The sequence below is a fragment of the Panthera onca genome, chromosome D2, assembly GCF_046562875.1.
Source record: "Panthera onca isolate mPanOnc1 chromosome D2, mPanOnc1 haplotype 2, whole genome shotgun sequence".
Classification (NCBI taxonomy): Eukaryota; Metazoa; Chordata; class Mammalia; order Carnivora; family Felidae; genus Panthera; species Panthera onca.
Genome location: NC_138349.1, coordinates 15,671,581 through 15,692,769, shown reverse-complemented (window position 1 = coordinate 15,692,769; position 21,189 = coordinate 15,671,581). Strand labels below are relative to the sequence as shown.

General features: G+C 37.2%; 1 protein-coding gene across 6 annotated transcripts in view; it reads left to right on the top strand.

Moving 5' to 3' along the window:
• ATRNL1 (attractin like 1) overlaps positions 1–21,189 on the top strand; it is a 774,559-nt gene that overhangs the window by 278,367 nt on the left and 475,003 nt on the right. For all 6 annotated transcript variants that reach the window (XM_078434862.2, XM_078434861.2, XM_078434859.2 and 3 more), the window contains one exon: positions 4,159–4,253. In XM_078434862.2, the coding sequence (XP_078290988.2) occupies positions 4,159–4,253 (95 nt within the window). The remainder of the gene's footprint in view (positions 1–4,158; positions 4,254–21,189) is intronic.

Genomic DNA, 21,189 nt, shown 5'->3' with positions numbered 1-21,189 from the left:
CTAATTTAAAAAGGGCAGAAGACATGAACAGACATTTCTATAAGGAAGACATACAGATGGCTGATAGACACATGAAAAGATGCTTAACATCATTCATGAGCAGAGAAATGCAAATCAAAACCACAGTGAGATATCACCTCACACCCTTCAGAATGGCTAAAATCAACAGCACAATAAACAACAAGTGTTGTCAAGGATGTAGAGAAAGGGGAACCCTCTTAACACTGTTGGTGGGAATGCAAAGTGTTAGCCAATGTGGAAAACAGTATGGAGGTTCATCAAAAAAATAAAAATAGAACTACCATATGATCCAGTAATTCCACTTCTGGGTATTTAGCCAAAGAATATGAAAATACTAATTAAAAAAGATACATGCACTCCTATGTTTATTGCAGCATTACTTACAATAGCCAAAGTATGGAAGCAGCCCAAGTGTCCATCAATAGATGAATGCATAAAGACAATGTGGTATATGTATACACTGGAATATTAATTCAGCCATAAAAAGGAAAGAAATCTTGCCTTTTGCAATAACATGAATGGATCCAGAGAGTATAATGCTAAGTGAAATAAGTCAGCCAGAGGAAGACAAATGCCATATGATTTCACTCATATATGGAATTGGAGAAAACAAAGCAAAACAAATGAACAAAGGAAAAATAAAAAGAGACTAAAAAAAAAAAAAAAGGAGACAAACCAAAAACCAGACTCTTAACTATAGAGAACAAGGGGAGGTGGGTGGGGGGATGGATGGAATAGGTTAAGGGCGTTAACAGTACACTTAACTTGGGGAGCACTGAGAATGTGTAGAACTTTTGAATCACTGTATTGTACACCTGAAACTAATTTAACACTGTATGTTAACTATATTGGGTTAAAAAAAAAAATTAATTCTCTCACCTCTCTTGTTCACACTTAGCTCTCCTACTAGTTCATCATTACTCTGTATCTATGGATAATGCAACAAATTGAGTTGATTCATAATCAAACAGGACTTCCTTTTTTTCACTTAAAAATATATATTAAAATAAAAATAAACCTGAAGGAAAGAATTACCAGAATGCAGCCCTTTGCATAGTAGTTCAAGAATAAGGGAAGGGCAAGGAAGGGAAAGAAAGGGAAGGGGACTTCTTATTTTGTATACCATAATGAAGTGGTTCATTAAAGCAATATAAAAACTTCTTTTCAGATTATGTACATTTGCATAAATGTGGTACACATTTTAAATGTTAGTGTTTTATGTCCTGTACTGTATTTAGCTGAGAATTTCAGAGTAAATTTCAGCATTAAGATACATGTTTTAAGTGCCAGGTAATTACTCATTTGTAACCCCCCACTAAAAATATACCAGCAAAATGACTAAAACTGGTGGGGGTAGAAGTAGGTCATCTCCTAGTTAAGTAGAAAATTGCACACTTGGTTTCTGGAAGACTTTGGTTTAAGCAGCTTTAAAAGGAACATTTTGGGAGCACCTAGGTGGCTCAGTCGGTTAAGTGTCCGACTCTTGATCTCAGCTCAGGTCTTGATCTCAGGGTCGTGAGTTCAAGTTCTGTCTTGGGCTCTGTGCTGGGCATGAAGCCTACTTAAAATTTTTTTTTAAAAAATTAGTAATTATCATTCACTGATAGGTACTCTTATTAGTCACTTGAATCGACTGATACTCCTACTAGGTTCGTTCCAGGATTCAGACTTATTTTTTTTAGCCCAGCTGACATTAGGAATGATCATTACCATATATAATATACATTATACTTGCCTTGTACTTCCAACTCCAGTAAATGAGAATAGTAAAATCAAAGTTGAATGCTTGGCAAAGAATTCGATTGGGCACGATTGTGGCACAGGCTAGAGTCTATAAAAGCAGAAGAAAGTCTGTGCGCTTGGGGCATTTCAGCCTCTGCTTATAGCTACGTAGGTGTCCAGTGCCCCAGTCCTTACTTCCAAGGAGCTATCTACTCTTGACTTCTCAATACTTAGTTTCAAGCCCCCCCCCCCAAAAAAAAAATTTACACACACACACACACACACACACACACACACACACACACGTATAATTATGCAAATTCTTGAAATTAGTTTTGAAGTGTTTACATTTCCTCAGTCGTATTTTTCCTTCATTTTGAATAGATATTACCTGTCCTCAATATTGCAGTTCTCTCAACCCCTGCCCACTGCAACTGATGGGGGTGAACACTATTCTCTTTTTTAAACAAAAAGACACTAAATTCTGGTTTTATTCCTATCTCATAGCTTGCTCTCTCAGCCTCCTTTGTTGGCTCCTCCTGAGGATCTGATTATTTGCATTGGTGTGCCTCAGGGCTTATCCCTTGCAATTCTGCTCTTTAACTGTTGATTTCCTGGCTTCATTGTATCAAATCTCATCTAAAATGTTGATAATTTCCAACTTGTCCTCTCTGAAACAAACTGTTGAGCTCAATTCAGCTGATCACGTAGAAATTCAGTAAGTATCTCAACCTTCCCATTTTCAAAACTAAGCTCATATTTTTCCTCCGACTCCCCCCAAATAAAACCTAGTCTTCTTACTCGTCTCAGTTAATGCTCTCATTTTGTATGCTCTTGGATCAAAAAACTTTACCTTTCTTTTTTTCACATGCTACATCCGGTTATTCAACTAAACCTGTGTGTTGTACCTACCAAATACATTCCTAGTGACTGACCTCTTCTTGTGACCTCCACTGCTGTCACCCTCGCCACCATCACTTCTTGGCTGCGTCTTGCCACAGCTTCTTTACAAGAATCCTAATTAAGACTTCTGGGGTTTGTTGTTGTTGTTGTTAGGTTTTTGTATTCATTTCCTCTGTCTGGATTGTATTTTCGTCAGTAAACTCCATGGCTTATATTCCTACTATCTTTGATCTTTAAGTGTTCCTTCTCAAAATTGCAACCATACCCCTACCCCAACAGCAATTTCTTTCCTTTATGCTAGTTTATTTTTCTTGAAAACACTCATTGGCATCTGTTATACTATATACTTAGGTTATTTACTGATTTCTAATGTCCATCCAATAAAATATGTAAGTTTCACGAGGGCAGAAATTTTTATTTATTGTTGTGTTCCCTGTGCCTAGAACACACTGGCCTATTGAATTTGCTGCTATAGTTTCTGGCAGTCAGGTGAAAATTGGAAATATGACCTTTTGCATAATTCTCATTATCTCATATAAATTCTGAGAAGGACGAAGTGTTGCCTTACAGTAAATTGTACAGGTAATACATGAGGTGGACCTTATAAAGTATATAGTAAACAACATGAAGAATGATGCCTTGATAATTTTAACAATAATTTCAGTGATATTATACCTGTCTTTACTTTTTATTTTAATAGTGTGTAATGGCTGAGGGCATAACGTGAAAGATATATATCCAGAACATAGAAGTCGTCTGTAAAATAATTTGAAATGTTTTTGTAAAGGTCGCAGTTTAACATTAATGAGTAATTCTTCACTCCTATATAGCCTATGAAGCTACTCATGATATATATTATAACATTCAAATGTTTCACCTTGGTTTCAACATTATATATGAACAAAATTAATAATTGTTTACTCCGATTTCTTTTTGTCAATTGTTAATGAGTCACTTCTGTAGAATGATGTTTATCATAGGGACATTTTAAAAATGCTAAAGATAAAAATTACCATAATAATAAAGGAACAAATAAATGCATTTTAGTATGTGATGAAATATTCTTTATCATTTAAAGTTCATGTTTTCAAAAAATTTTGACTTTTTGAAAGTAGGGTACCAAAATGTCTTCCTGTCTGTTTTTCTATCTACAAAATTTTAAATGGAATAAAATGTTGCCTATATTTTTCTCTAGTTGTAAGGTTATGGTTGACTTTTAGTTTATTTTTTACTTTTGTGTAGTTTCCAGAATGTCTGTTGTGTTTGTAGAACTTTTGTAATAACAACAGAAGTAATACATTATAATTTTTAAAGAATTAGGACTTCTTCCATATCTGTATTTTGCTTTTTGTTGCTCGATGACAAAGAATTATATTTTGTCAATCTTGAGTGGGCCACTAATAATTAATGAGAATAATTTTTAATACTGATATGCAGTATGTTTTCACCTAACTTTTGTTTATCAAATAGTTTGTAAAAGTGCATATCAGGATTGTATTTTTTTCCCCACAGATAGCCTTTTGATTGACTATCAGTTTACCTTCAGCTTATTACAGGAAGATGATCGCCACCATACTGCCATAAACTTCATAGCGAACCCAGAACAGGTGAGAAAATAATTTAACTTTTATAATTATTATATTACTATCTAGGGCTATAAATTTTTTGTCATTTTTATTGTAATTTTAACTGCTTCTCAGAATTATCATACTACAGGGCTTTTGAAGAAAGACTAATCCTGTTAATTTTTTCTTTTCATAAAACTTACGTATCCTTGTAATCTAGGGAGTTTGTGAGTTTAATATTTCAGATTCTGCAAAGTCCTACAATTTAAATTATACATTTTTATTATTTTTTCAGTCTTATAACAGTGTTTGTGCATGTAATTATGCTCTCAAACTCAGGGTAGCCTTATTTGAAAATAAAACCCAGACATTAAAAACATGTTATATTAAATATGTTCCTTTTCTTATATATTGTTACACAGTAGTAGATTTTCCTCATCTGTTAAACAAATCTACTGGTTTATCTAAGTTAGATGAATACTGGCTTCTTTTTTATCATTTTTATTGAGATGCAATTGACATACTACATTGTATAAGTTTAAAGTGTATAATATGTTGCTTTGATACGTTTATATATTGCAATATTACCATAATAGCATTAGCTAACACCTCTATTATGTTACATAATTATCATTTCTTTTTTGTGGTGGGACTAATTCAAATTTAATTTTAGTAACTTTTAAGTATATTATATAGTATTGTCTGTAATAACTATGCAGTGCATTTGATCTCCAGGACTTACTCATCTACTGGTTATAAGTTTTTATCCTTAAACAACATCTGCCCAATTTCCCCAAGCCCCAGCCCCAAGGGGTTTTATGAGTTTGGCTTTTCTAGATTACACATATAAATGATATTCTTACAAGTATTTGTCTTCCTCTGTTGGACTTATCTCACTTAGTATAATGGGGTATTTTTTCAATCAATTTACTGCATCAGTGTTATAATTTTAAAACTTGATGAAGTTTAACTTTATGAAAGAATAATTATCAGTAATCACAGGAAAAGGCTCTAAGTTTGTTTGAAAGTAACACATACATTCCCATCCATCTGAGACCTAATATAGTTAAAAAGTCAAAGGAATGGGAATATCAGCCATTTGGTTTACTTTGGTGGACTTTTAGTTCTTTTGAAACTGAAAATAACTCTTTCAAATGAAGATGTTAGAAAAGTGAAGATGTTGGTGAAATATTTGAATCATTCTTTTTTATTTAATGTGGTTAGAACATTAACATGAGATCTACTCTCCTACAAGTTTTTAAGAGTTCACATACAGTAATGTAAACTGTAGATGCTATGTTGTACAATAGAACTTATTCTTCTTGCATAACTGAAACTTTCATCTGTTGAATAGTAATTCCTTATTCCCCCACCCACCCTTCCACCCCACCTCAGGCAATCACCAGTCTCTTCTCTGTATCTCTAAGATCAGGGTTTGGTTTTGTTTTGTTTAGATCACACATATAAGTGAGATCTTACGGTATTTGTCTTTCTCTGACTTATTTCATCTAGCATAATACTCTCCAGTTACATCCATGATGCAAATAGCAAAATATTTTTTATCGCAAAATACTATTCCCTTGTGTATTTATACCACAACTTTTTTGTCCATTCATCCATTGATGGACACTTATATACATTCCATAAATTGGGTATTATAAATCATTTTTGTTTTCTTTTTAGATAAATACTCAAAAGTGGAATTGATGGATCATATAGTAGTTTTATTTTTAATTTTTTCAGGAACTTCCATATTCTTTTCCATAGTGTCTGCACTAATTTACATTTCCACCAACAGTGCCTAAGAGTCTCCTTTTTGCCACAACCTTGCCAACACTTGTTATTTCTTGTCTTCTTGGTAATAGTCATTTGAACCAGTGTGAGATGATATCTCATTATGGTTTTGATTAGCATTTCTGTGATAAAAAGTGATGTTGGGCAGCCTTCTGTGGTCATCAGTATGTCTTCATTAGAATAAGTCACAGGAATCAAAGGTACAACAGGGGCAATACAGTCAATGACATTATAATAATGTTGTATGGTGACAGATGGTAGCCGCACTTGTGGTTAGCAGAGAGATGTTGAAACAGTATATGCACATTTATACACAGACACTAATGTAACATTGTTTGTCAGCTATACCCAAAAAAAATTTTTTTAAAGTCTATTCAGTTCCTGTGTCCATTTTCATTTTTATTTAAATTCCAATTATTTAACATACAGTGTAATGTTAGTTTCAGACTTGAATTTAGCAATTCATCACTTAAATAGAACGCCCAGTGCTCATGACAATAAGTGCCCTCTTTAATACCCACCACCATTTAAGCCATCCCCCTACCCACCTCCCCTACAGCAACCCTCAGATTGTTCTCCATAATTAAGAGTCTGTTTTCTGGTTTGCCTCTCTCTCTTCCCCCCCTATGTTTATCTGTTTTGTTTTTTAAATTCCACATGAGTGTAATCATATGGTGTTTGTTCTTCTCTGAGTTATTTTATTTTGCATAATACACTATAGCTCCAACCATGTTGTTGCAAATGGCAAGATTTCATTCTTTTTGATGACTGAGTGATATTTCATTGTATAGGTATACCACATCTACCTTATCCCTTCATCTGTCAGTGGACATCTAGGCTCTTAACATACTTTGGCTATTGTTGATAATGCTGCTGTAAATATCAGGGTTCATGTATCCCTTTGAATCGGAATTTTTGTATCCTTTTGGTAAATACCTAGTAGTGCAATTGCTCGATCATAAGGTAGTTCTATTTTTAACTTTTTGAGAAACCTCCATCCTGTTTTCCAGAGTGGCTGTATCAGTTTGAATTCCTACCAAGATTGTAAGAGTTCCCCTTTCTCTGGAGCCTCACAAACATCTGTTCTTTCCTGTGTTGTTAATTTTAGCCATTCTGACAGGTGTGAGGAGGTATCTCATCATGGTTTTGACTTGTATTTCCCTGATGGTGAATGATGCTGAGCATTTTTTCGGGTGTCTGTTGGTCATCTATGTCTTCTTTGGAAAAATGTCTATTCATTTCTTCTGCTTGTTTTTTTAACTGGATTATTAATTTTGGAGTGTTGACTTTGATAAGTTCTTTATAAGTTTTGGATTCTAATCCTTTATCAGATGTGTCATTTGCAAATATCTTCTCCCATTGCAGTAGGTTGCCGTTTAGTTTTGTTGATTCTTTCCTTTGCTGTGCAGAAGCTTTTTATCTTGATCAAGTCCCAATAGTTTATTTTTGCTTTTGTTTCCCTTTGGTAAGGAGACATACCTAGTAAAAGTTGCTAGTGCTGATGTCAAAGAGAATACTTCCTGTGCTCTCCTCTAGGATTGTAATAGTTCCCTGTCTCAGATTTAGGTCTTTTATCCATTTTGAACTTATTTTTGTATATGGTGTAGAAAAGTGGTCCAATTTTGTTCTTCTGCATGTGGCTATCCTATCCAGTTTTCCCTTCACCATTTGCTGAAGAGACTTTTTTCCACTGGATAATCTTTCCTGCTTTGCGAAGAATAGTTGACCATATAAATGTGAGTTCATTTCTGAGTTTTCTATTTTGTTTCATTTATCTGTGTTTCTGTTTTTGTGCCAGTACCATACTGTCTTGATGATTACAGCTTCGTAATATAACTTGAAGTGTGGAATTGTGGCCTCCAGCTTTGCTTTGCTTTTTCAAAATTTTTAGGGGTCTTTGTGGTTCCATACACATTTTAGGATTGTTTGTTCTAGTCCTGTGAAAAACGCTGGTGGCATTTTGATAAGGATTGCATTAAATGTGTATACTGGTTTGGGTAGTATAGACGTTTCAACGACAATTGTTCTTCTAATCCATCAGCATGGAGCATTTCTCCATTTCTTTGTGTCATCTTTAGTTTCTTTCATAAGTGTTCTATAGTTTTTGGAATACAAACCTTTTACTTCTTTGCTTAGGTTTATTCCTAGGTATTTTATGGTTTTGGTGCATTTGTAAATGGGATCAATTCCTTGATTTCTCTTTCTGCTTGCTTCCTTATTGATGTATAGAAATACAACAGATTTCTGTATATTGATTTTGTATCCTGCAACTTTACTGAATTTATTTATCAGTTCTAGCAATTTTTTTTGGTGGAATCTTGAAGGCTTTCTATGTACAGTATCATGTCATCTGCAAGTTGTGAGTTTTACTTCTTCCTTGCTGATTTGGGTGACTTTTATTTCTTTGTTGTCTGATTGCTGTGGCTAGGACTTCGAGTTCTTTGTTAAAAAAGAGTGGTGAGATGTACCTATGTCTTGTTCCCGACTGTAGAGGAAAAGGCCTGTTTTTCTCCATTGAGGAGGATATTAGCTATGGATTTTTCATATGTAGCCTTTATTATGTTGAGGTATATTCCATTTAAACATACTTTTTGAGGGCTTTTTATAATGAATGGATATTGTACTTTGTCAAATGTTTTTTTCTGCATCTATTGAAATAATCATATGATTTTTATCCTTTGCATTATTAATGTCTTGTATCACATTGATTGATTTGCAAATATTCAACCACCCTTGAAACCCAGGAGTAAATCCCATGTGATCATGGTGAATGATTGTTTGAATGTATTGTTGGATTCAGTTTTCTAGTATTTTATTGAGACTTTTTACATCTCTGTTCATTAGAGATATTGGCCTGTTGTTCTCTCTTTTGTCTTTATCTGGTTTTGGTATCAGGGTAATGCTGGCCTCATAAAATGAATTTGGAAGGTTTTCCTCCTTTTCTATTTTTGGAATATTTTGTGAAGAGTAGGTATTAACTCTTTTAAGTGTTTAGTAGACTTCACCATCTGTTCTTGGACTTTTATTTGATGGGAGGTATTTGATTACTGACTTAGCTTCTTTGCTGATTGTTGGTCTCTTCACATTTTCTATTCCTTTCTGTTTGAGTTTTGATAGTTTATATGTTTCTGGATTTTATCAGTTTCTTCTAGTTTGTCCAATTTGTTTTTCATATTATTATCTTATAATTGTTTGAATTTCTGTGGTGTTGGTTGTTATTTCTCTTCTCTCATTTGTGATTTATTTATTTGGGTTTTTTTTTCTCTTTTCTTTTTGATATATCTCACTAGGGATTTACCAATTTTATTAATTCTTTCAAAGAACCAGCTCCTAGTTTCATGGATATGTTCTATTGGTTTTTAGTTTCTATATCATTTATTTCTGCTCTAATCTTTATTATTTCCCTTCTGCTGCTGCTTCACCTTCATTTGTGCCTTTTCTGCCTCCTTTAGGTATAAGATTAGGTTTTTTCTTTGAGATTTTACTTTCTCCTTGAGGCAGGCCTGTATTGCTATAAGCTTACCTCTTAGGACCACTTTTGCTGCATTCCAAAGGTTTTAGACCATTCTGTTTTCATTTTCATTTGTTTCCATGTATGTTAAAATTTCTCCTTTGATTTCTTCTTTGACCCATTCATTGTTTGGTAGCATGTTGTTTAATCTCCATGTATTTGTGCTTTTTTCAATTTTTTTCTTAGGGTTGACTTCTAGCTTCATAGCATTATGTTCAGGAAAGATACATGGTATGATTTCAGTCTTTTTATATTTGTTGAGGCCTGTTTTGTGACCTAGTATGTGATCTATTCTGGAGAATGTTCCATGTGCACTTGAAAAGAATGTATGTTTTATTATTTTATGATGGAATGTTCTGTTTTGTGTGTCATTCGAAGCCATTTTTTCCTTGTTGATTTTCTGTTTAGATGATTTGTCCATTGGTATAAGTGGGGTGTTAAAGTCCTATAATATTATTGTATTATTATATATTATTTCCTTTAGATTTGTTATTAATAGTTTTTTTAATATTTGGGTGCTTTCATGTTGGGTGCATAAATATTTAAAGTTGTTATATTTTCTTGTTGGATTCTCCTCTTTATGGTTGTATGGTGTCCTTCATTGTCTCTTGTTACAGTCTTTGTTGTAATGTCTAGTTTGTCCAATATAAGTATTGCTACTCTGGCTTTCCTTTGACACCTTCTTCCGTGATAAATGTTTCTCCAACCCCTCACCTTAAATCTGCATGTGTCTTTGGGTTTAAAATTAGTCCCCTCTAGGCAGCAGAATGAATAAAAAAATAATATCCATCAATATCTTTTTCATTTACATTCAAAATGATTATTGACAGAAATGTATTTATTGCAATTTTATTACTTTTTTTGTTGTTGTTTCTGGAGATTTTCTCTAATTCTTTCTTGTCTTTGTCACTTTTGGTCTTTCCTTTCCATTCATAGAGGCCCCTTTAATATTTCTTGCAGGGCTTGTTTAGTGGTTACTAACTCCTTTAGTTTTCATCTTGGAAACTCCTTATCTTTTCTTCTCTTTTAAGTGAAAGCCTTACGACCTAGAGAATTCTTGCCTGTAGATTTCTCCCATTCAGCACTTTGAACATATCATGCCACTCCCTTCTGTCTTGCCAAGTTTCTGTTGAGAAATTTCCAGCCAGCCTTATGGATCTTCCCTTCTAAGTTAAGGACGTCTTTTGTCTTGCTGCTCTTAAGATTTTTATTTATCACTATATTTTGTAAAATTAATTACAGTATGTCTTGTATGTCTTGTACGGCCTGCTTTTGTTGATTTTTATGGAAGTTCTCTGTGCTTCCTGGATCTGGATGTCTGTTTCCTTCCTCAGATTAGGGAAGTTTGAGCAATTATTTATTCAAGTAATTTTTCTGCCCCCCTTTTCTCTCTCTTCTTGTTTTGGGACTTATGTAACACTAATGTTAATATGTTTGATGCAGTCACTGAGTTCCTTAAGTCTACTTTCATGTTGCATACTTCTTTCTTTTGTTCAGCTTCATTTTCTAATATTTTGTCTTCTAGGTCACTAATCATTCTTCTGTTTCTTCCAATCTGCTATTCATTGCATCAAGCCTGTTACCAATCTCTCCATCTCAGATTGATTCTTTTTTTAACTCTTTTATCTCTGTGGTAAGGGTCTCACTAATATCTTCTATACTTTTCTCAATCCCAGTGAGTGTCCTTATGATTATTGCTTTAAAGTTTCCATCAAGCATGTTACTTATACCTGTTTCACTTGGATCTCTGCCTATGACCTTATCTTGTTTTTTCATTTGCGATGAATTCCTCCATCTTGGCCTTTTGTATAAGTCTCTGCCTTCTTCTCTGTGTTAGAAAAGAAACTTAGGTCTCTTCCTCCTTAAAGTAATGGCTTATGAATAACAGGTCATGTAGTGTCCAGAGTGTGAGGCTTCAGGAAGTTTTTCTGATGTGTGCTGAATGTCCTCTGCTATTGTGTTTTGGCTGTTATATCCTTTAGGCCAGTTGTTTTTGTAGAGGCTCTTGTTGCCTGCTGTGGAAAGTATTTGGTCCCTGGTCTGAATGTGGCAAGTTTTAGCTAGGTGAAAAGAGACCTGACACCATCTCCACCAGAACTGAGGCCCTGCAGAACTCTAATCCGGAGACATGGTGTGGGTAGGGGGTTTTTGCTGGTCTTCGAGAAGGGGCCTGCTTCACTGGGACTGAGGCAAGCTTGACTGAGAAGGTCAGTCCTGTCAGAGTGCAGGGGTGTGGGACTTGGTATAAGCAAGTTAGACAGCCAGTGTGGGTGCTTCCCTCAGGTTGCTCTGTGATTCTACTGAGGGGCAATGAAGGGAAATGGCCAGTTCCTTTGTTCCTGGAGAAGTGTCTCCATAAACACTGCCTGTTAGAGATGAGATCCATGAAGACAGAATAATCCTCCTGCTGTATTCCCCAGGTGTTCTTCAGATCACTGTTTCTATGCTGACTTTCCCTGGATTGTTTGCCTGCTTTCTTTCAAGGAGCAGCCAAGTGGCCTTTGGGCCCATCCCCACCAAGCCCAGTGACCTTTAAAACTCTAGACTTTAAGCCCCAGTAGTTGCAAGAACTCATGAAATTCAGCCTCTCTCATTTTCCAAGGCAATAGCTTTGTAGAAATGTTCTCCTTGTGTGTTCTCCTGCATGCTCCTCTCTCTCTCTCACTCTTCTCCATGACCACAGCTTCCTCCCCTCTATAGCACCTGCTATCCCTTTCTCCCCTAAACCACATCTCCACACTTCCTACTTTCTTTGATGTGACCTCTTCTCTTCCTTTAGTTGGGACGTTTGTTATGTCAGTCTTCAGGTTGATTTCTGGGGTATTTATGATGATTTGATAGTTATCTAGTTGTGTTCGTGGGAAGAAACAAGCTTAGGGTCCTCCTACTCTGACATCATTTTCCTACGTAGTCTCTTTAATCTACTTTGAGTTGTTTTCTGTATATGGTGTAAGATAAGTGCTCTAGACTGAATGTTTGTGTCCCCCCCACCCCCGCCTCCAGCCCCCAAATCATGTGTTAAATCCTAATGCTCAATGTAATGCTATTTAGAAATGAGACATGTGGGAGGTAACTAGGTCATGAGGGTGGAGCCCTCATAAATGGGATTGGTACCCTCACAAAAGAGGCCCTAAAGAGTTCCCTCACCTCCTTTTGCCATGTGAGGGCACAGTGAGAAGAGGGTTGTCTATGTACTATGAAGTTGGCCTCAACAGACACCAACTTTTCCAGCACCTTTATCTTGGGATTCCCAGCCTCCACTTGTGTGAGAAATATAATTCTTCTGTTTGTAGTCACTGCCCACGTGCTAGTCTGTGGTATTTTTGTTATCACAGCCCTAGTGCACTAAGATAGTTAGGATACAATTTCATTCTCTCTATGGGGATATCCAGTTTTCCCAACACCATTTGTTGAAGAGACTGTCCTTTTCTTCATTGTATATTTTTGGCATCCTCATTGACGATTACTTTACCATGTATGTGTGGGTGTATTTCTGGGCTTTCTATTTATTATGTTGGACCATATGTCTGTTTTTATGCCAGTACCCTATTTTTAATTACCATAGCTTTCTAATATATTTTGAAATCAGGATACTTAATGCTTACAGTTTTGTTCTTCTTTCTCAGGACTGTTTTAGCTTTGGGGGTCTTTTATGATTCTATATAAATTTATTTTTTTAATTGTTTTTATTTTTATTTTTATTTATTTTTCATTTTTTAATTAAATCCAGGTAGTTAGCATATAGGGAGTAGATTCCAATGATTCATCCCCTATGTATAATATCCAGTGCTCATCCCAACGAGTATCTTGCTTAATGCCCCTTACCCATTTAAGCCCATCTCCCCCCACCCACAACCTCTCCAGCAACCCTCAGGTCTCTATATTTAAGTGAATTTCTTATGTTTTGTCCCCTACCTGTTTTTATATTACTTTTGCTTCCCTTCCGTTATGTTCACCTGCTTTGTATCTTAAATTACACATATGAGTGAAATCATATGATATGTGTCTTTCTCTGATTTCGCTTTGCATAGTAACCTCTAGTTCTATCCACGTACTTGCAAATGGCAAGGTTTTGTTCTTTTTGATTGCCATGTAATACCCCTTATATATATATATATATATATATATATATATATATATATAATGTTTACACACACATTTGTATATATGTATATACACACACACACACACTACATTTTGATTTCTTTTTTTGATCCATTAGTTCAGAAATGTTTTATTTAATTTCTACATGTTTTTGAACTACCAATTTTTCTCCTGCTATTGATTCCTAGTTTAATTCCCTTGTGGTCAGAAAAGATAATTGATACATTTTCAGTCATCTTAGATTTGTTAAGAGTTTTTTTGTGACCTAACGTGATATATTTTGGAGACTATCCCATGTATACATGAACAGAATAGGTATTCCGCTGCTCTTTGTGGAATTATATTTCTGTCTCTGTTAAGTACATGTTCTGAGTGTTGTTTGACTCCACTTTCTCCTTACTGATTTTCTCTTTCTATCCACTGTTGAAAGGATGTTATTGGAGCCTCTTACTATTATTCTGTTCTATCTGTTGTCCCCTTAAGTTGTATCTATGTTCGTTTCTATATTTAGGTGCTATCATAGTGGGTATATGTGTGTGTGTGTGTGTGTGTGTGTGTATATATATATAATTTATTATAGTTATACCTTTCTGATGAATTGACCCATTTATCATTATACAGTGTCCTTGTTTGTCTCTTGCTAAAGTTTTTTACTTATAGTCTGTTTTGTCTTATATAAGTATAGCTAACGCTTCCCTCTCTTGTTTCTTATTTGCATGGAATATCCTTTCCCATCCCCTCACTTTTAGTCCGTAAGTGTCTATAAATCTGAAATGAGTCTCTTTTAGACAGCATAGTGTTGGGTATTGTTTTTTTTAATCCACCTGTCTACTTTATATCTTTTGATTGGGGAGTTTAATAGATTTATGTTTAAAGTAATTATTGATAGGAGAGGACTTACTATTTCCATTTTGTTAATTGTTGTCTGTCTTATAGTTAGTGTGTGTGTGTGTGTGTGTGTGTGTGTGTGTGTGTGTGTTGTTGTTGTTCCTTTTTGCACTCTTGAAGGCTTTGTTTTTTATTGTTTTTTTTTTTTTTTGTAGTGATATGCTTTGTATGCTTTGATTTCTTGCTCCTTTTCTTTTGTGCATCTTATGTATGCATTTTCTTTGTAGTTATCATGAATTTTACATATAGTTATAACTGTTTTAGGGCAGCTGGGCGGCTTAGTCGGATAGGCATCCGACTTCAGCTCAGGTCATGATCTCGTTGGTCATAAGTTTAAGCCCCATGTTGGGCTCTGTGCTGACAGCTCAGATCCTGGAGCCTGCTTCAGATTCTGTGTGTCTTTCTCTCTGCTCCTCCCCCACTCATACTCTGTCTCTGTCTCTCTTTCTCTTTCTCCCTCTCTCAAATATGAAAAAATAAAACCTAAAAAACAAATAAATAAATAAAAACAGTGTTTTAAGCTGATGAAACTTAACTTCAACCACATGCCAAAACTCTATACTCTTAACCTGTCTATCCCCTCTCTCCACTCTGTTATTGATCTTATAACAATTAACATTTTTTTATAAATCAGATCTAGTTATTTTATTTTTTTTTTAATTTATTTTTTTTTTATTTTTTAATATATGAAATTTACTGTCAAATTGGTTTCCATACAACACCCAGTGCTCATCCCAAAAGGTGCCCTCCTCAATACCCATCACCCACCCTGCCCTCCGTCCCACCCTGCCCTCCCTCCCACCCCCCATCAACCCTCAGTTTGTTCTCAGTTTTTAACAGTCTCTAATGCTTTGGCTCTCTCCCACTCTAACCTCTTTTTTTTTTTTTTTTTTTTTTCCTTCCCCTCCCCCATGGGTTTCTGTTATGTTTCTCAGGATCCACATAAGAGTGAAACCATATGGTATCTGTCTTTCTCTGTATGGCTTATTTCACTTAGCATCACACTCTCCAGTTCCATCCATGTTGCTACAAAAGGCCATATTTCATTTTTTCTCATTGCCACGTAGTATTCCATTGTGTATATAAACCACAATTTCTTTATCCATTCATCAGTTGATGGACATTTAGGCTCTTTCCATAATTTGGCTATTGTTGAGAGTGCCGCTATAAACATTGGGGTACAGGTGCCCCTATGCATCAGTACTCCTGTATCCCTTGGATCAATTCCTAGCAGTGCTATTGCTGGGTCATAGGGTAGGTCTATTTTTAATTTTCTGAGGAACCTCCACACTGCTTTCCAGAGCGGCTGCACCAATTTGCATTCCCACCAACAGTGCAAGAGGGTTCCTGTTTCTCCACATCCTCTCCAGCATCTATAGTCTCCTGATTTCTTCATTTTGGCCACTCTGACTGGCGTGAGGTGGTATCTGAGTGTGGTTTTGATTTGTATTTCCCTGATAAGGAGCGATGTTGAACATCTTTTCATGTGCCTGTTGGCCATCCGGATGTCTTCTTTAGAGAAGTGTCTATTCATGTTTTCTGCCCATTTCTTCACTGGGTTATTTGTTTTTCGGGTGTGGAGTTTGATGAGCTCTTTATAGATTTTGGATACTAGCCCTTTGTCCGATGTGTCATTTGCAAATATCTTTTCCCATTCCGTTGGTTGCCTTTTAGTTTTGTTGGTTGTTTCCTTTGCTGTGCAGAAGCTTTTTATCTTCATAAGGTCCCAGTAATTCACTTTTGCTTTTAATTCCCTTGCCTTTGGGGATGTGCCGAGTAAGAGATTGCTACGGCTGAGGTCAGAGAGGTCTTTTCCTGCTTTCTCCTCTAAGGTTTTGATGGTTTCCTGTCTCACATTCAGGTCCTTTATCCATTTTGAGTTTATTTTTGTGAATGGTGTGAGAAAGTGGTCTAGTTTCAACCTTCTGCATGTTGCTGTCCAGTTCTCCCAGCACCATTTGTTAAAGAGACTGTCTTTTTTCCATTGGATGTTCTTTCCTGCTTTGTCAAAGATGAGTCGGCCATACGTTTGTGGGTCTAGTTCTGGGGTTTCTATTCTATTCCATTGGTCTATGTGTCTGTTTTTATGCCAATACCATGCTGTCTTGATGATGACAGCTTTGTAGTAGAGGCTAAAGTCTGGGATTGTGATGGCTCCTGCTTTGGTCTTCTTCTTCAAAATTACTTTGGCTATTCGGGGCCTTTTGTGGTTCCATATGAATTTTAGGATTGCTTGTTCTAGTTTCGAGAAGAATGCTGGTGCAATTTTGATTGGGATTGCATTGAGTGTGTAGATAGCTTTGGGTAGTATTGACATTTTGACAATATTTATTCTTCCAATCCATGAGCAGGGAATGTCTTTCCATTTCTTTATATCTTCTTCAATTACCTGCATAAGCTTTCTATAGTTTTCAGCATACAGATCTTTTACATCTTTGGTTAGATTTATTCCTAGGTATTTTATGCTTCTTGGTGCAATTGTGAATGGGATCAGTTTCTTCATTTGTCTTTCTGTTGCTTCATTGTTAGTGTATAAGAATGCAACTGATTTCTGCACATTGATTTTGTATCCTGCAACTTTGCTGAATTCATGTATCAGTTCTAGCAGACTTTTGGTGGAGTCTATCGGATTTTCCATGTATAATATCATGTCATCTGCAAAAAGCGAAAGCTTGACTTCATCTTTGCCAATTTTGATGCCTTTGATTTCCTTTTGTTGTCTGATTGCTGATGCTAGAACTTCCAGCACTATATTAAACAGCAGCGGTGACAGTGGGCATCCCTGTCGTGTTCCTGATCTCAGGGAAAAAGCTCTCAGTTTTTCCCCGTTGAGGATGATGTTAGCTGTGGGCTTTTCATAAATGGCCTTTATGATCTTTAAGTATGTTCCTTCTATCCCGACTTTCTCAAGGGTTTTTATTAAGAAAGGGTGCTGGATTTTGTCAAAGGCCTTTTCTGCATCGATTGACAGGATCATATGGTTCTTCTCTTTTTTTTTGTTAATGTGATGTATCACGTTGATCGATTTGCGAATGTTGAACCAGCCCTGCATCCCAGGAATGAATCCCACTTGATCATGGTGAATAATTCTTTTTATATGCTGTTGAATTCGATTTGCTAGTATCTTATTAAGAATTTTTGCATCCATATTCATCAGGGATATTGGCCTGTAGTTCTCTTTTTTTACTGGGTCTCTGTCTGGTTTAGGAATCAAAGTAATACTGGCTTCATAGAATGAGTCTGGAAGTTTTCCTTCCCTTTCTATTTCTTGGAATAGCTTGAGAAGGATAGGTATTATCTCTGCTTTAAATGTCTGGTAGAACTCCCCTGGGAAGCCATCTGGTCCTGGACTCTTATTTGTTGGGAGATTTTTGATAACCGATTCAATTTCTTCGCTGGTTATGGGTCTGTTCAAGCTTTCTATTTCCTCCTGATTGAGTTTTGGAAGAGTGTGGGTGTTTAGAAATTTGTCCATTTCTTCCAGGTTGTCCAATTTGCTGGCATATAATTTTTCATAGTATTCCCTGATAATTGTTTGTATCTCTGAGGGATTGGTTGTAATCATTCCATTTTCATTCATGATTTTATCTATTTGGGTCATCTCCCTTTTCTTTTTGAGAAGCCTGGCTAGAGGTTTGTCAATTTTGTTTATTTTTTCAAAAAACCAACTCTTGGTTTCGTTGATCTGCTCTACAGTTTTTTTAGATTCTATATTGTTTATTTCTGCTCTGATCTTTATTATTTCTCTTCTTCTGCTGGGTTTGGGCTGCCTTTGCTGTTCTGCTTCTATTTCCTTTAGGTGTGCTGTTAGATTTTGTATTTGGGATTTTTCTTGTTTCTTGAGATAGGCCTGGATTGCAATGTATTTTCCTCTCAGGACTGCCTTCGCTGCATCCCAAAGCGTTTGGATTGTTGTATTTTCATTTTCGTTTGTTTCCATATATGTTTTAATTTCTTCTCTAATTGCCTGGTTGACCCACTCATTCGTTAGTAGGGTGTTCTTTAACCTCCATGCTTTTGGAGGTTTTCCAGACTTTTTCCTGTGGTTGATTTCAAGCTTCATAGCATTGTGGTCTGAAAGTATGCATGGTATAATTTCAATTCTTGTAAACTTATGAAGGGCTGTTTTGTGACCCAGTATATGATCTATCTTGGAGAATGTTCCATGTGCACTCGAGAAGGAAGTATATTCTGTTGCTTTGGGATGCAGAGTTCTAAATATATCTGTCAAGTCCATCTGATCCAATGTATCATTCAGGGCCCTTGTTTCTTTATTGACTGTGTGTCTAGATGATCTATCCATTTCTGTAAGTGGGGTGTTAAAGTCCCCTGCAATGACCACATTCTTATCAATAAGGTTGCTTATGTTTATGAGTAATTGTTTTATATATCTGGGGGCTCGGGTATTTGGCGCATAGACATTTATAATAGTTAGCTCTTCCTGGTGGATAGACCCTGTGATTATTATATAATGCCCTTCTTCATCTCTTGTTACAGCCTTTAATTTAAAGTCTAGTTTGTCTGATATAAGTATGGCTACTCCAGCTTTCTTTTGGCTTCCAGGAGCATGATAAATAGTTCTCCATCCCCTCACTCTCAATCTAAAGGTGTCCTCAGATCTAAAATGAGTCTCTTGTAGACAGCAAATAGATGGGTCTTGTTTTTTTATCCATTCTGATACCCTATGTCTTTTAGTTGGCGCATTTAATCCATTTACATTCAGTGTTATTATAGAAAGATATGGGTTTAGAGTCATTGTGATGTCTGTATGTTTTATGCTCGTAGCGATGTCTCTGGTACTTTGTCTCACAGGATCCCCCTTAGGATCTCTTGTAGGGCTGGTTTCGTGGTGACAAATTCCTTCAGTTTTTGTTTGTTTGGGAAGACCTTTATCTCTCCTTCTATTCTAAATGACAGACTTGCTGGATAAAGGATTCTCGGCTGCATATTTTTTCTGTTTAGCACACTGTAGATATCGTGCCAAGCCTTTCTGGCCTGCCAAGTTTCAAAGGAGAGATCAGTCACGAGTCTTATAGGTCTCCCTTTATATGTGAGGGCACGTTTATCCCTTGCTGCTTTCAGAATTTTCTCTTTATCCTTGTATTTTGCCAGTTTCACTATGATATGTCGTGCAGAAGATCGATTCAAGTTACGTCTGAAGGGAGTTCTCTGTGCCTCTTGGATTTCAATGCCTTTTTCCTTCCCCAGTTCAGGGAAGTTCTCAGCTATAATTTGTTCAAGTACCCCTTCAGCACCCTTCCCTCTCTCTTCCTCCTCTGGGATACCAATTATGCGTATATTATTTTTTTTTAGTGTATCACTTAGTTCTCTAATTTTCCCCTCATACTCCTGGATTTTTTTATCTCTCTTTCTTTCAGCTTCCTCTTTCTCCATAACTTTATCTTCTAGTTCACCTATTCTCTCCTCTGCCTCTTCAAGCCGAGCCATCGTGGATTCCATTTTGTTTTGCAATTCGTTTAAAGCGTTTTTCAACTCCTCGTGACTGTTCCTTAGTCCCTCGATCTTTGTGGCAAGAGATTCTCTGCTGTCCTGTATACTGTTTTCAAGCCCAGCGATTAATTTTATGACTATTATTCTAAATTCACTTTCTGTTATATTATTTAAATCCTTTTTGATCAGTTCATTAGCTGTTGTTATTTCCTGGAGATTCTTCTGAGGGGAATTCTTCCGTTTGGTCATTTTGGAGAGTCCCTGGCGTGGTGAGGACCTGCAGTGCACTTCCCCTGTGCTGTGGTGTATAACTGGAGTTAGTGGGCGGGGCCGCAGTCCGACCCGATGTCTGCCCCCAGCCCACTGCTGGGGCCACAGTCAGACTGGTGTGTGCCTTCTCTTCCCCTCTCCTAGGGGCGGGATTCACTGTGGGGTGGCGTGTCCCATCTGGGCTACTTGCACACTGCCAGGCTTGTGTTGCTGGGGATCTGGCGTATTAGCTGGGGTGGGTAGGCAAGGTGCACGGGGGCTGGAGGGGCAGGCTTAGCTCGCTTCTCCTTAGGTGATCCACTTCAGGAGGAGCCCTGTGGCAGCGGGAGGGAGTCAGATCCGCTGCCGGAGGTTTGGCTCCGCAGAAGCACAGAGTTGGGTGTTTGCGCGGAGCGAGCAAGTTCCCTGGCAGGAACCGGTTCCCTTTGGGATTCTGGCTGGGGGATGGGCGGGGGAGATGGCGCTGGCGCCTTTGTTTCCCGCCAAGCTGAGCTCTGCCGTCAGGGGGCTCGGCAGCTCTCCCTCCCTTTGTCCTCCGGCCTTCCCGCTTTCCGAGCAGAGCTGTTAACTTATGACCTCCCAGACGCTAAGTCGCGCTTGCTGTCGGAACACAGTCCGTCCGGCCCCTCCGCTTTTGCCAGCCAGACTCGGGGGCTCCGCTTGGCCGGCGAGCCGCCCCTCCGCCCCGGCTCCCTCCCGCCAGTCCGTGGAGCGCGCACCGCCTCGCCGCCCTTCCTACCCTCTTCCGTGGGCCTCTAGTCTGCGCTTGACTCCGGAGACTCCCTTCTGCTAATCCTCTGGCGGTTTTCTGGGTTCTTTAGGCAGGTGTAGGTGGAATCTAAGTGATCGGCAGGACGCGCTGTGAGCCCCGCGTCCTCCTACGCCGCCATCTTCCGGAACCGACTAAATCAGATCTAGTTATGATGAGCTCCCTCAATTTCTGTTTCTCTAGGAAAGTCT